Below are 15,946 nucleotides of genomic sequence, written 5' to 3' on the forward strand. Positions count from 1 at the left end.
TTTGTGTTCTTAGAATTGTAGAATGATCCAGGTTGCAAAAGACATTCAAGATAAAGCACAATCATCAATCTGACATTCAGGACAAAGTTCAACCATCAACTATCGAGTACTATCATTGAAATATGTAACTTAGTCTCATTTCTCTTAAATGAGAATGGGGACTCCATTATTACCCCAGGCAGCCAGTTCCAGTGCTTAAACACAATCCCTGTAAAGAAATTCTTCAAAATTTCCAAGTTAAACCTCCCATGGCATAACTTGAGGCCATTTCCTTGCATCCTATCACTTGTCACCTGAAAAAAGAGATCAAAACCTTCCTCTCCGCAATCTCTTTTCAGGCGAATGTAGAGCACAATGAGGTCTGCCCTCACTCTCCTCTTTTCCAGATTAAAATAATCCAGTTCCCTCAGCCACTCGTCGCAACTCCTGTTTTCTAGTCCCTTGAACTTCCTTTGTTACCCTTCTCTGAACACACTTAAACAATTTGATGTCCTTGTAATAAGCAGCCCAAAACTGAACACAGGGTTTGAGATGTGGTCTCACTACTGCTGTTTACCAGAAGACAATTCTATCCCCAGTCCTGCTGGCTATGCTATTTCTTATACACATCAGGATGTCGTTGGCCTTCTTCACTACCTGAGCATACTTGGCTGTCAATGAATGCTCCCAAATCCTTTTTGTTTGTGCAGCACTCCAGTCTCTCTGCCTCAAAACTATATCACTGCATGGGATTGTTATGATCCAGCTGTAGCAATGGGCATTTAGCTTGCTGAATGCCATGTAAATGGATTCATCCCAATGACCCACTTTATCCACATCCCCCTGCAGAACTTTCAAGCAGAATAGCAATTCTGCCTAACTTGGTATTGCCTGCAAAATTACTGGATGATCCAGATCACTGACAAAAATGTTAAACAAAACTGCCCAAGTACTGAGCCATGGGGATTTCCAGTTTTCAAACATGATTTAAGGTTTTTCTTAACTTTTTATTTTAAGTAAATAAACTGTCATTCCTTTTTATTGAGAAGCATTTAAAGATCTCCATTTGTCAATTATTTCTTGTTTGAAAGCACTCTACCCACTCTTCTGCTGCCTTCCAGAACATCAGATGTGCGATCTGAGTTGTCGCCCTCAAGGAGATACTACTTTAATAAAGTTTATCATACAATATCCCTACACGAAACAATGTTGGCTCTGTTCTTATGAACAACTGTGACCCTTAGAGTGACTGGCCTAACAAGAGTATTTTGATGGTAGATGCAGAGTCCAGGATAATTTCAAAACATTTCTTTTTTAAATGCTGAAGTACTGGAGGAGTCACAGAAACAGTTGTAACACCTACCAACTTGCTGCCAATAGGCTATCACTATGGAGTGGAACTGGGTAGGGAGGAGTATACGGTAGAGAACAGCTGGAGCCAGCCTACTCAGATAGCAATTTAGACTTCATCTGTACTTAACTCTTCTCGTAAGACAGTATTTCCTATAACTTCTTTTCAGATACTTATAAAAATTTTCCTTCTTAAATGCTGGCATTAAGAAAAAATATTGCAACACTTAGCTAAACATGAAAAAAAAAAAAAACCCAAAAAAAAACCACTGTGTAAAACATTTTATGTATCTCTCAGTTGGTCAGTTATGTGATGAGAGGAGTTAGCCAATAAACCAAAGATTAATGATGGATTGGGAACTTAGACTTTCTAGCTTAATGTGAAGTCTCTCATTTATTCCATCAAGATTCCAGATGTTGCTTTTATGCACCGCAAATCTATTTGTAGAAAGATTAGGTAAGGTAATGTGTAATGCCAGATTAAAAACAAAACAAAACAAAACAAAAAAAACACAACAACAAAAAACCCTATGGCTTCCAAAAAAACCTCAGGCATAACAAAATGTATGTATATAAAATAAATTGCATGATGAACAAGTGAATGAGTAATATGTCAGAAAAACGAAAAAATTGAGGTAATCCTTTCTGCTTCTGTGCAATATTCTAGTTTCTAAACACATATTAAAAAAAGAGGTCTTACAAGGAAACCATGCAGAAGCACTCATTCTTCTTTTTGGAATGATGAAGAACAATGAGAATGTACCTGAAAGACCTCCCAGGGCATGAAAGTTCTGGGAGAAAAAATGTTAACTTTTGTTTTCCTGAGGCTAAGAAAGATGAGCAAAATGCAGTTAAACAGATTTATGCACTTTTTTTTTTTTTTTTTTTTTAAGAAAAAAAAAAAAAAAAAAAAGCATATTAACACATATTCATAATCTTATTTTCTTGTTTGATAATTTTGGAGTACAATTATTTCCAGCTATGGTAAGTCGACAGTTCAACTTTGCTTCATTTAACTAGGGTAAGCCTACTTTTCTTTTATCTAAAAATCACTTCTGGTAACAAGGCTGTTTCCATATGATCAAACTAATGAAGGTCACCCTGTTCTTTTGGAAGTGTCAAATCAAACAGAATGAACTGAAAACTGTCAAGTGGTTTTCACTGAGTACCAACTGAATAATTTTTGAGCACTGTGAAGCATGCTTTATACCTTGCTATACGGAGTAGGAGTTAGAAACCAGACAAAGCTGGTAGCGTCGTCTAAAGAAATGAGTATTTTATAACAAGAAGTAATCAACTTCTATGGATGAGTAGTGAGAAGGACATGCAGGAGCTTATTATTTGGAAAATGTATTCTTCAGAATACATTCACTGGATTGTCAAGTTCTGATGAAATTATTTATGTATACAACAGTTATCGCCTTTCACATGCAGGTTTTCATGACTTTTTTTTTTCCCACTAAATGAAAAAGGGAACAGATCATGGTGCTCATGAAGTGGAGGACCATTTGCTTTCCATTTTTAAAATGTTACACAATCTGCAGAATTTTGTGTGAGAAATAAACAATCTATCTCAAGAGAAGTAAGATTCATCAAGATTTAGTATGAAATAGTAACAAATCTAAATGTAGCTTTGTGAGAAACTTAAAGAAAAAACAACAAAAATGTATACACACATATATATTTAAGTATTTACTAGGGTGATTGATAGGTAGATTAAGGAATGATTATGGGCTCTTCATTGCCATCAAGTCCAAAATAGAGTTGGTATATATGAAGAAATGGAGTGCCCCAGGGGACTGGAGTCTCCTGACCAGTTTCGTCCCACAGCTCAGGTAGGATGCAGAATCCACTGCAACACAAGCAGTAGTGTGCATGTGGATGAAACACTGGGAGATAATTACTATTTTTCTGCACAGGTTCAAATATTTGGTTGATAGAAAAACGTAACTTCTTAGTAATGTTGTGCTAACTGAAAACCAGATGGTTCCCATGCTAGAGTGATTTCATTATCTTTCAGAATGTACGTTTTATTTGATTTCTTTTGCTTTATGCAGAAAATAGCAACTGTACAACTGAACTCCCTCTTGAGCACGTCTGATGTTTTAGCTACTTTCTTAAAGCTTCCTCATGCAGTTATAAAGATTCACATGAGATTTAAAAATAATATTTAGAATGATGAAAGGTGCCACAAACAGAAGCTACAGGATTATGACAAATATGATTAACTATATGAGTAAATATATAAGTAATCTAGTCACAACAGTTTTAAATTTATACAAAAGTTTTCAAAGAATTGAATAAATCATTGCTATCTGACTTAAGAATGTAATTATTAATTAGAAGTCATTAGGTGTTTTAATATTTATCTTTTTATTTATCTTAGTATTCATCTTTTTATCTATTTAAGTATCTGTTGACATTGTTTCTTGGCATTTCATTATTAAAGATACTGGAGAGAAAATAATTTATAATTATTAATCAAATATCTGTTCATACATTATAACATTTGTAATAACCACTCTACCTACAAAATATTTAAAAAAATATTCAGGAGAAATAGAACTTGTCTGTGACTGCATTTAGAAATGGGACATTAAATTAATTAATATTTTACTTTCTCTGAACATAAACAGAGATGCTATTAGCATTATTAAAGTGCATTGGCTTTCATATACTATAGCTTTCATATACTTTAGTGCTTATTCATGCAAAAACATAATGGTCTGTATAGTAGTTTAAGTCTAGAAATGAGTGAAATTCAGTACTTACCTAATGAACCATATAGGCAATGAATTTAAGAATTCTTGGTATTATATAGCTTTGTGATGCCACTGTACATTCATATTTAGATTTTTTTCCCTCTCTTTTTTGTTTGTTTGTTTGTTTTAAATGTCAGCAGCCTACCACCTTTGCTGAGTTTAGACTAATACGTGCTTTTCAAATATACCTGCATTAGTTAATCTGCATCCCCATTTGCTCTGCTTTTGATTTAACAGATCCAGCTTGAACTGTATGGGCAAGACTGAGAGATCTTAAGTATCAAAATACCCAGGAAAATTAAAAATGGACTTAGGAATTCTAAGAACACATGAATATCATGCTCAAAGTTAACTGAAGCAAAGCTTTCCATACAGTTTATACACACACACACATACACGTATTTCGGTATATACATATATATAAACATACCTACATATATTTCCTTTAACAGGTAAAATAACCTCCACTCTTCACAAAAACTGTAAGATAAAAATTTGAAGACTAAAGTTGGCTTCTATTCATTTTATAATGGATGAACTGCACGTGTTTCCCTCTGTTATTGGACATTAAAAATTATTCAAGCTGTCAGAATAATATCATTCAAAAGCTAAGCTTCTGTTTACTGCTCTCCAGGTTCAATTCTGTGCCTCTGTAATACTAATGAAGCTGCATCAGCAAGACTAAACTGTCAGTCACACTGTGCAATAATAAGAAGCACAGTGGCTCCCAGTCATTGCATGTGTTGCTTTTATCTGAGAGCACCTGCTAAGCTACGACTGTATTCCAAGACTGGGAATTATGAGCACAGACGACTCTTTCACTGCACCTCTTGTGACCATGCCTTCAAACTCATTCAGCTGTATGCACCTCTCAGCAGAAGTCATCTGGGAGACCATTCCTGAGCTCCACTTGCTCACCTGCTGTACAGCTACAGAAAACAGAGCGCTGGCAGCAATACCAAGCTTAGCTCAGGGGATGAACCAACAAGCAAGTAAATTGGGAAACATGCGAAAAAAAAAACCCAAAACAGGACATTATAGCTTTGATTTTAACTTTTGCCTTTGAAAGCACACCAGACTTTCAAATTACCAAGAAGTGATTTCAAAATATATTAGTAAACATATTTTGAAATACACTTATGTTCTATTTTAAGTTTAAATTAGGGACATTTTGCACAGAGATCTGAACTGAGTTAAATTAACACATTTTTTGTTTAATAATAGCAATGGAAATTACATATATATTATTTTTGTATTAGAATTTTCTTAATGTAGTGAGAAATATACAGCTTCTTCCGTGTTATCCTTTCAGTGACAGCTGGCTAGAAATTTCACTACAGACAAAATTAAGACTCAAAATAAAATAACATTTACACGTCAGAACATGTACTATAAAGAGAAATATAATACTGCTTTCAAAATAATTTTCCCGAGTGCATGAATATTGCATTAAGAAGTTGCAAACATGAGTTAACTCTTCAAGATTTTTGGTTCTACCTGAGATTAACATTTCCCCATCCCTTAAACTCCCTTCTGTCTTCCATCTCACATTTACACCTACTCTATTCTATAATAAATATTCTAGAAGATGATATCAGTCTGATGCTGGTTAATCCATATAGAGCTTCCCAACACATGAAATGTCCAATGACCTGAAATAGAAGACCTCTCTGCTTCTTTGTTCATATTCTCTTTGTTACATGGATCCCAGTATTTATGAGACACTAAATGCCCTAAGCTTAATCAATGACACACAAATGAACATACTTAAAGTCAGTATTGTGATATCACTGAAACACAGCCAATTTTGAACTGAAAACACTGAATATTTACTCCAGAGCTCAATTTCCTGCATGAAAAGATTCACATAAAATAGAGCAGAGAAAAATTATCCCATTATCCCCCAAAAATTACCCCATTAACAGATTAACAGATTAAACTGTTGCCACCCTAATGCAATGCTGCAGTGAAGAAAGCCAAGTATCAATACACAATCAATCAGAGAGAATAACAATACTGAAAATGTAATTGATATTCTATAAAAACACAACCCTTCATTTCAAACACAGCTCTCATTTCAACACATAAAAAAGATAAATCAGACATAAATGCAGTTTGACACTGCCAGGAAAAAATTCCATGGCACTGGTGTTTCATCTACCATGTGCAGGTTCCTGTCTAATTAAAATATAATGAAACCTTTTCTAAATACTCTGTTTCAGGTTTTAAGTCCTACTCAGATGCCACTGCTTCCTCACCATACATCAGACAGTTCAGTGTCTACTCTCCCTTTCCATTACACAGCAAGGGATCCACAAGACAGCTCTCCCACCCTTCACTGTCTCACCTAGTATGCAACAGCCCTGCTGACAAGAAAAATGACATATAAGCAGAATTTTTATGCTCAATTTCCCCTTCCCTCCTTTTCTGGCAGCATGAAAACTGACACAGTCTTACAGAGATTGTGATCCACTAAATACAGACCAAAAAAGCTTTGAACTACAATTTTAGTATGCCTATGGTCCTGAAAATAGTAATAAAAGGAAATTCTTGGAATTATCTGCATAGACATATCAGTCACCATCATATCTGCTGTAGTACATAACAAAATGAAACCACTAGGCTGGTGCAACCACACAACAATGTCCTAGAACCTCTCTCATATAGGCTAACCTAGTATTTACTCAGGTTGGACTTTCAAAGGAGCTTCAGGGCTGTGCAAAACACTCAGTTCTTGTTTTATTCCCAACTCAAGCAAAACTAAAGCCATGTTAAATTTAGACTGAGGAGAGCTAAAGTTAAATCTGTAGGCCAAATGCATTTGTATTTAACAGGACTGTCTGAAAACAACTACAGTTCAAATATAAATTCTTGTGTATTGCATCCCTCTTAGAAAAGGAGATAGAACACAATGTACACCAAAATCTGCATTTGTCTGATACCACGGATTAGTTATAATCTCTGAAAAGGAGGTTGGTTGTTTCCTGTTTGTTCTGTAATTACTGCGGAAAATTATGGTCTGGCATAAGTGAGTATATACTGCTCTACCACACTTTTTAAAATAACTGTGGACATTGAATGTTGCCCATCACATTCTGGATAAAATATCAGTGGCGAAGTAATTTGACCAGATAATGGATACTCTTTTTTTTCTGCTGCTATTTATTTCCAATTAGTTTCATTTTGACTAATTTGTTTCAAAAGAGCTAGTATAGCTCTTTTGTTTCTATCATCACAGATAAAAATAAAGCAGAGAGCTACATTGTTTACATTTACTTCTCGTCAAACTGACAATCTTCCACGTAAGCTATGATTCCTGTCACAGTACTACCTTGAAACTGTCCAAAACAACTAAAACAGGTTTACCAAACAAGTCAAAAAAGCTTGTCTTTTGAACACATATCAGAGACAAAGGTTGGGAGATAAATAAATAAATAAACAAATCCCACCTCTTCTATGTAAAGAATGAAATGCCATGAAATTGAAGACTTTTGTGATGTTACTGACATCTATTCAGAGAAAAGATATTGTCACATTTGTACTGCTATCAAGCAAAGGATGCCAACATTGCAGTGTGAACATTATAAAAGAAAAATTCTAAAAAAAAAAGGGAAGCTTAAGTAAATAATTTCAATCAGAAATAAAAAGAATAAAAAGATGACTACAATCCCAGCAATTCAATATTTAAAAAGTTTTTTTTAAAAAAAAACTTATATAAACTGATTTAAAAGTTCAATGTAAGCAAAATATTAAAATTCTACATGAAGAGAGCAAAAAGAAGGAAGATAAAGAGGACTTTTTTGTAAATGTGATGCTTTTTTTAAACACTGAGCTTTCTGGATCTCTTAAAGGAAAATGCCTCGAAAACAAGGCATGTAATACTTTTTAGACATATGAGAAATGTTCGAATTCTTTGCATTTAACAGGAAATAGATATCCCAGATCTAAAATGAAAGAAAATAATGTTCCATTATCTTGAGCAACCAAAAACTTATAGATTTTAAGTTAGACAGTAACTTCATTGATTAATGAAGTAAACTCTGCATGAGCACAGCTACATCACCTAATTGATAGGGAAATTAACTTTGAAAACATAATTCTTAAAACATACAAATGCTTACATAGTTAAAAATTGTAGACAGTTGTTTCCCTTTCTTCTTTAGTATTTGATCATTTGAAATATTTAGTTGCAATGGAGATGACCTCATGTATGGTACAAGTACTGCCCATGTTATTTTTAAAGGTAAATTATTAACGGTACTCCTTTTAACACAAAACATTCATTGAATCTTTCTAATGTCATTCAAAGAGGAAAACCTTATTTTCTGACGATCTGCCCAGTACACGAGTCTTTAGAACAGTCTTCTAATACTGAAAAGTTATATGCTTTTAATCAAGCTCCTTCATTTATTAATAAATGTATTAATAAATGCTCCAAGCATTTATTATTTTCAGATTTTCAAGCATTTAATGCAAATGTTAATTAACATTTGTAAAATGAAACCAAATTCAGTTCTGAAAGCAAATGCAATTAAAACCACACTTTTTTTTTCTGTAACGCTGCAAATAGAAAATGTCACATTAGATACAGTTAAGTATGTTGAGAACTCTAAAATAACTCAGTGCTTGCCTTTCTAAAGAATCACTGATTCCCAACTGAGTTCTGTTATGTTTCAAAAAATTATGTTAACATTTCTATAATTGCTCAAGATGTCAATGAAATACTTAATATATGGAGAAGTACCTTCTAAATTCTTCAGATTTGGCTACTATTGAATTCTTAAATATTCTTTTGGATGTGATAATATCAATTTTGGTGTCAGTAAATTACCAGGACCTGAAGCCTCATGCTCTGTGGCAGTTCTTTCCCTTCCCTTTATATTTTGCTTGTAACATTTTCAAGTAAATTTGCTTCTTTTTGAAGCCCCTGAAACACTGGACTCCTTAACCCAAACAAGAAAACTCCTTCAAATTGGCATATGCATTCAGAGTTCTAGGAATATTAAAGATTTTTAAAAAGACATCAAGAACAAAGGTAGATAAAACCATAAAACCAGTCTGTTAAAATATGACTTCTCCTGAGAATGTGAGAAGGAAAAAATAGCCCAAGCAACACTATTAAAAGAGCTTATCTTAGTACTTGAGGTAAGTAATTATCTTCTGACAGCCTGAAAATAAGACTTTCTGTAATTTTGTGCTTTCTCACAAGCCTGGGCAGCAACTTCCCTCTAATTGGTGACAGAGCAGGCTGAAGTTCAGAGAAACTAAAGGTTTATATGCTTTAGCCTTTTACTAAAATCAACTGTCATGCCAGTCTCCAAGCCTTTTACAAGCAACAGAAGAGTAAATTGTAGAATATTAAAAAGGCTTTAATTTTCTTGGTGCTGTAAATTTTGTCTGTGTGTGTGTGTGTCTCTATTCCGGCTGGCAACATCTACTGATTCAATCAATCTCTAAACAATAACCAACAGAGGTTAAAAAAAAAAGACACAAAACAGGGTCTGGCACTAGATCTCCCACCATGCCTCAGCCAATTCTTCACTAAGTGAGAACCTTTTTCTGCCAGATGATAGTATATTCCAAATCTTTCACCAAGCTAACATAATGGACCCATCGTTATAATACATAACCATTAGTATGTTAGTATGAAGTATTCTCCTACCAAACTATGCTTTCTTTATTCAGAGGCGTGGGGGGATTTTTTATTTTGTTGATGCTGTTATTATCATCATCATCGTTATTATCATTATCATGTTTTTATTATAGTTATTTTTTATTATTTCCACTTCACTCTTTCTAAAAGACTCTCTTCATAAGCTGGTACTGCTCACAAGCTCGTTTAACAGAGAACTCATTTTGTGGTCGCATTTTCCTTCTGAGAAATTTGATCTACTGTTCTGCTCTCCTAACTTCTGGGGAGGATAAACGATAAACATTTTACTAATGCTTATAATCTGGGCAAAATTAAGGCATTAATTTAAAATTGATTACATTTAAATTAAATTAATTTAAATTAAATTTAAAATTAAAATTAAATTAAAAATTTAAATAAAATAAAGGCCAACAAGGCAATCCAGGCTCCGATTTTCCAACAATAACTGATTTATAGGAAAATGAAACTTAGAAGACCATCCATTTCTATTTAAAATACCCATCTAGAATTAATCAGTTATGTTCTACCTGAATTTTCATGTAACACAAAATTAGTAATTATCTTAGTCTCTTCACAGGCATGACAAGGTAAGCGCTGACAACACTAGCACAGCCAGCAGCACTAATCTTACCTAACATGCCTACCAACTCTTGGGGGTATCAAAGCAGCTACGCCACTTTTACTCAAGACTATGAACATAAGTGAAGGGAGGTCATCTTCATGTAGCCTCATCTCTCTTTCAAGAGTGATGAGTAGGAAATTTAGCTCTTGCCTTCTGTTCATATAAGACATATGCTTCTGGCATGTATGGCCTATAACTCTAATTCCCTAATCACTCAGAAATTTCTACGACATGTTATTTCGCAGTCTTAAACAGTATCTCTCCCCAGTGCTCCAAAATAATTTCTTCCTCCTTTTCAAAACATCCCACAGTTTTGTTACAAACTCTACAGCAGCAAATCTGTGCCAAGAAAGTAATGTCAAATGCGGTTACTCTTCCCATTCACATGGTATTACTTCTAAAGTTTCATCTTGCTTTTGGTGTTTCCTTAACAAGTAGCTTCTCCCTTCCTTCATTTCCACGAAGGCACAGAAGTCTCACAGGAATAACAAATAGTTTCAGTTTAAAGAAGTAGATTAGCATGATTAATAAAGTGTGTATCTTAATTACTCTGGAAAACTATTACTCCAGCTCTTTGTTAAGTTCTTGAAATACATGAAAACCAGCCAATTCTAGGGTTTATTCAGTAAGTCAGCTCAAAAAAAAAAACCAAAAAACCCCCAAAAAAACAACAACAACAACAAAAAAAAACCAAACCAAGATATCTGAGCAAACAAATAGTAGAGAAATACAGTAGTCTTTCACAATTTTCTTACGCAATCTTCCTAACTACATATTTCAGTACTGGATAGCAAACTCCAGATTGTCGGAATTTGTTTTTATTCAAGTGATAAACTATTTATATTCAATAGCTCCAAGTGAAAACCACATGGATGGCAGTACAACAGAGACAGCTATTTTATGATGTCAAGTACAACAGCACAGCTGTAATTCACTATGAAGTTTCCATATATTCTGTTATGAAAGTGATGATGAGTTGATGATTTTGTCATAAAGCTGTCAAATACTGAAAACTATTCAATAAAAACAATTTTATGGAGTCGCAAAAAGACAGCAGACTTCTCAGATTACGCCAGGTACAGCTCTCCTAACAATCAACTATAAAATATTGCTTTTTTTCAACAACAACAACAACAAAACCAACAAAACATAAAAACAAAGCAAAAACAAGTAAACAAAAACTACCCTAGAAGACTTCATCTGTAAACTATTCATACCACTTTGGATTTGGTTTCAAAAAAATGGCCCAAACAAACGTGAAATGGAATAACTTCGGCCCCAGTAGGGTAATACTTCATCAAAATAGTCTTCATTGATATTCTTGCATTTAATTTTAATGCCACTATTTATGTATTTAAAGTAATAGAACTTAATTAACCTCTCAAGTGATATCTCAAGATTTCACTACATTTCACACAATCACTGTAAAAGCTATATGTAACTGGCTTATAATCTTTAAAGGGAGATTCTTTGGTCAGTAAGAGATTATTTCCTCATAGAATTCTATAAATATTCATTTTCATACCTCCTCTCTATCACTTACACACTTAGAAACCAAATTACAAAATTGAGATGTAAATTACAAGCACAGTAAAACCACAAAAAAAGGTTATTTACCGTTATCTTTGCATATGTGTGAACACAGCAGTAGGAAGGCCTGCTATTTAAAGTTTCTTACATTTCCAGAATGTAACAAGATCTAACATATCTTCTGTAATTACTTTCTTAATTCTAAGACTTGAAGGTGGGTTTTTTTTTTGTTGTTTTTTGTTTGTTTGTTTGTTTGTTTAATCTCTTGGTATATTCATATATTGACTCATTACTGGCTTTTTGTATTCTATACACAGGAACTGATGGAAAATAAAATGAATTTTCAAATGTAATTACTATATTCAAAGTTGTCTATGAACTCATTCAGGTTAAGAAACAACATTTTCCTCAGCAGTAAAACAAAGTGTTTTGGAGCAATGATGCATTACGTAGGGAAAGATGTTATTATATGGCATATGGTTCTGTTAGAAAAGAATGCTTTATCAAGGACACTAAAAGAGCAGAGATGCATCTCTCATTTTCCCAGACTTTTCCCAAGACTAAATGTAATTACTGTTAGGTATTCTCCAATGTGTATGCTGTATACTATGATTTACATAGAATAAACAGGAATTTTAATATAATACTATGCAAACATTATAAAGGCTTTACTTCCCATTGCCAAGTACTTTTTAAGTAGTATATCTCCTGAAATTTCATATGTATGAAGAAGTATGAGTGAGGGGAAAAAACTTCAGAGGAAATCATTTACTTTTATGAGTTTCTTTAATTTGTTTTTATTTTCTAAAGAAAGACTAAACCTATGTGATGTTAATTCTGTTTAAGAATAATTTCATGATGACTCACTCGTTTGCAATTCTTCAGGAAGATTCTCTATTTGCTTGGTTTTGTGTAAAATGTATATTTAGTTTTTATAAATTCTTTTAAAAGACAATAATGGTTTCCAAAACTAATTCAAAGTTAGACTTTACTGAGTTTTATAGATGTCTTTTTGCAAGCAGTCTGAATTAAGAGTTACTAATGTTAGCACAGAAGTCAGAATCCTCAGGATGTTAATTCCAGTTTATGACACCCTGATCCATCCTGTAATGGGATTTATTCAGAATTTACATTTATTCAGTTACACTGGTTAGACAACTTGATTTGTTCAGTGTTATTGGTCAGAAATAGACAACAATCTCCTAGAAGAGATCCACAAAGATGATAAAGGGCCTAAAGCATCTCCCGTATAAGGAAAGCCAGAAGAAAAGAAGACTGAGAGGGGATCTGATTAATGTTTATAATGTTTATAAATATCCAAAGGGAGGTGGATCTCTTCTCGGTAATACGTAGCAATAGGACAAGGAGCGATGGCCTAAAACTTGTACATAAGAAGTTCCATGCAAACGTGCATAATTTCTTTCTAGTAGGCTACAGGCTGCTGTGAACTGCAAGAAGCACCATCTGCCCTAACTGGGAGAAGTGCACAATACAGCAGGCCTCGGAGGAGCTATGTGAGGGAGCATATGACTCCTGACTGGAGAGACTGGAGAGTCCTCCAGTATTCCGACAACACAGCATGGCACTGTGAAGGCATGGCATGGGAGAATTAAACCCGCAGTCACTGCAGCAGGAATAAGTGGATCCTGTGTATTTAGCAGGCCTAACTGCAACCAAATCTGTTCATCCAACATACAGGAAAATCACCATACAACTGAAAATATAAAAATTATGTTCTTTAAGTAAAGTAATAATTTATGTGACTGTATTCTTACTCTGAGAAAAAAATGCTTGTGCCATATTGTGAAGTTTGGCTTGTTATTTTTCTTCCTGGAAATATCACAATCTCTTTAAAATTCAAAAGTATCAAATAGCTATTGAGTATAATACCTACAGTCATACAAATATAAATTAAGTATGACAAAAATGTAATGAGTATAGTTTGTCACCTCAGAAGACTGGATCAAAATTATTCCTGGTCACACTTTACTTTCCTCCATTTCAGAAACTCAGATGTATTTCTAATTTGTTCATTTTTAAATTATTTCATTAAGAACAGGATAACAATAGAAGATGGTATACAAAAGCAAGACACATACCTGAAAAACCAAAAAGGGAGATGACTTTTTTCTACTGTATCATAAATTGCAGATTTGCAGTAAAGGATATTTCCAGTTTAATCAGAGAAGATGAACTGCTACATCACAGCAAAAATTAATCCTGTGTACCTTAGGCTCAAAACCAACTAATAATTTGGAGAATTTTTATGTATAAAATCTAAGAAGCCATTACATAAAATAAATTCACCATACCACTAGCCAAAGTTGGAAGCTGTAATATAGCTTGGTTACCACATATTCCTTCATGATTTACAGTTTGATAGCTTGCTTTCCTTTTTTACTATATGAGAATGAAGCATTTAGTCTATCTTAGAAGGCAATTTCACTTAAAGCAAAGTGCAGTTTTCCAACAGAAAGAAATCTATTCATGCATACAATTCTCATGAGAGCTTATAGGAATTATGTTTGCATTTCGTGTAAAGTCTACAGTTCTTATCATCCGACAACTTGCCTCAGAATTAAAAATGAAAACATGTATTAAAATGCTGATGGGAGTTCTACATATGATGGCTCTGAAAAGTTCAGGTGTATATACAAACTGCATCTGAATTCAACTGAGTATGTGATTCTAAAATTAATTACGTGTCAAAAAGGAACAGTTTCTTATGTAACATAAAAGCAATATCGAACAAAGCAGCCTAAAGTGCAATATGGTTTTGAAACATTACGGAAAGTTATAAACTAACTGGAAAAAAAAAGGGAAAAAAAGGGGGAAAAATATTTTATTTAAAATTATGGGAATAGAAAATTTAGCCTATATCTACAGCCTCAGTGTTATCAGATTCATGGAGCAATTTCCTGGTCTCCAGACCAGGAATATATACTGAACAAGATATACTGAACAGTTTGCATCCACAGTGAGTTGGCTATGTCTTCTCTAGGCTCTACAGGGCACCTCTATGACCATAAGATATTTTCTTGTATTTTAGTCCTAAGTAGCCAAACTAACAACCAAAGATATAGAACAATCTGCCACAGATGGCTGTTTTTACAGCATGATCTTGGAAGTGTGCATTTCATCCAATGCTGAAGGAAACAAGGAGATGCAAATATCCAAGAGTAACAATACTTCCACAAACTTTTTTCTGAAACTTCATCTATTAATTTTTTTTTACCTTACATACAGCTAGTTGGTTAATTCTGAAAAGGGAAATCACAACTGAATAACTAATAAACCCAGTGTGCATTGTCAGGCTTCTGAGGAGTGATGAAAGAAGAGGTTGCTGCTGTACTACAGGTGCGGAACTGAAAGCTTCTCACAAACCCATAGCTATAGTCTATGAATTCTTTTTTGTTTGTTTGTTTGTTTGCTTGTTTGTTTTGTTTGATGTTGTCATTGTCTTCTTTTAAGAATAAAGGTATTTCTTTGCCTATGGTGATCACATTCTATATTTTCTGCAATATTTTCTGCAACATGTTTCAACTATGAAGATAATCAATATTAAATTGTAGGTGAAAGTTTTAAAATCCGTAATCACTGAACTTCACACAAATTTGCCCTACTCACAGAAAATCTCTGTGAGAACTGTTTCTTAATGGAACCCTTCTTTTAAGATCAAATGCATAACATCTCTACAAAATGCTATGCATAAAAAGCGTTACAATATCTTTCATACATCCTGAAACAATGTATGATAGCAGAATCATCACTTACTGCGGTCAGTAATTATTGTTCTGGCATCTTGATTGCTCGTCTTGTTTTTTAGATTTTGTGCTGCAGTTATTAGTTCATCCAGCTGGGGACGTCTTTGCTCCAGATCTTGTAGTATTGCCTAGTTGCAAAGAAATATAAAAATAAACAAGGAAAAAAGCATGTAGAGCTGTTGAGAAGACCACATTTAGCAACTTTTTTCTATGCCAGGTTGACATATAGCAGAATCGTTTTCTGCTACTTAAATTAAATGAAGAATTTGGTCTAGGTCATTACTTT

The 15,946-nt window shown here is 33.8% G+C and overlaps 1 protein-coding gene across 17 annotated transcripts in view; it reads right to left on the bottom strand.

Moving 5' to 3' along the window:
- Window positions 1-15,946, bottom strand: part of DMD (dystrophin) — a 1,043,395-nt gene that overhangs the window by 272,629 nt on the left and 754,820 nt on the right. For all 17 annotated transcript variants that reach the window (XM_052674157.1, XM_052674152.1, XM_052674148.1 and 14 more), the window contains one exon: window positions 15,671-15,788. In XM_052674157.1, the coding sequence (XP_052530117.1) occupies window positions 15,671-15,788 (118 nt within the window). The remainder of the gene's footprint in view (window positions 1-15,670; window positions 15,789-15,946) is intronic.

The sequence above is a fragment of the Tympanuchus pallidicinctus genome, unplaced genomic scaffold (assembly GCF_026119805.1).
Source record: "Tympanuchus pallidicinctus isolate F22 unplaced genomic scaffold, pur_lepc_1.0 scaffold14, whole genome shotgun sequence".
NCBI classification, from domain to species: domain Eukaryota; kingdom Metazoa; phylum Chordata; class Aves; order Galliformes; family Phasianidae; genus Tympanuchus; species Tympanuchus pallidicinctus.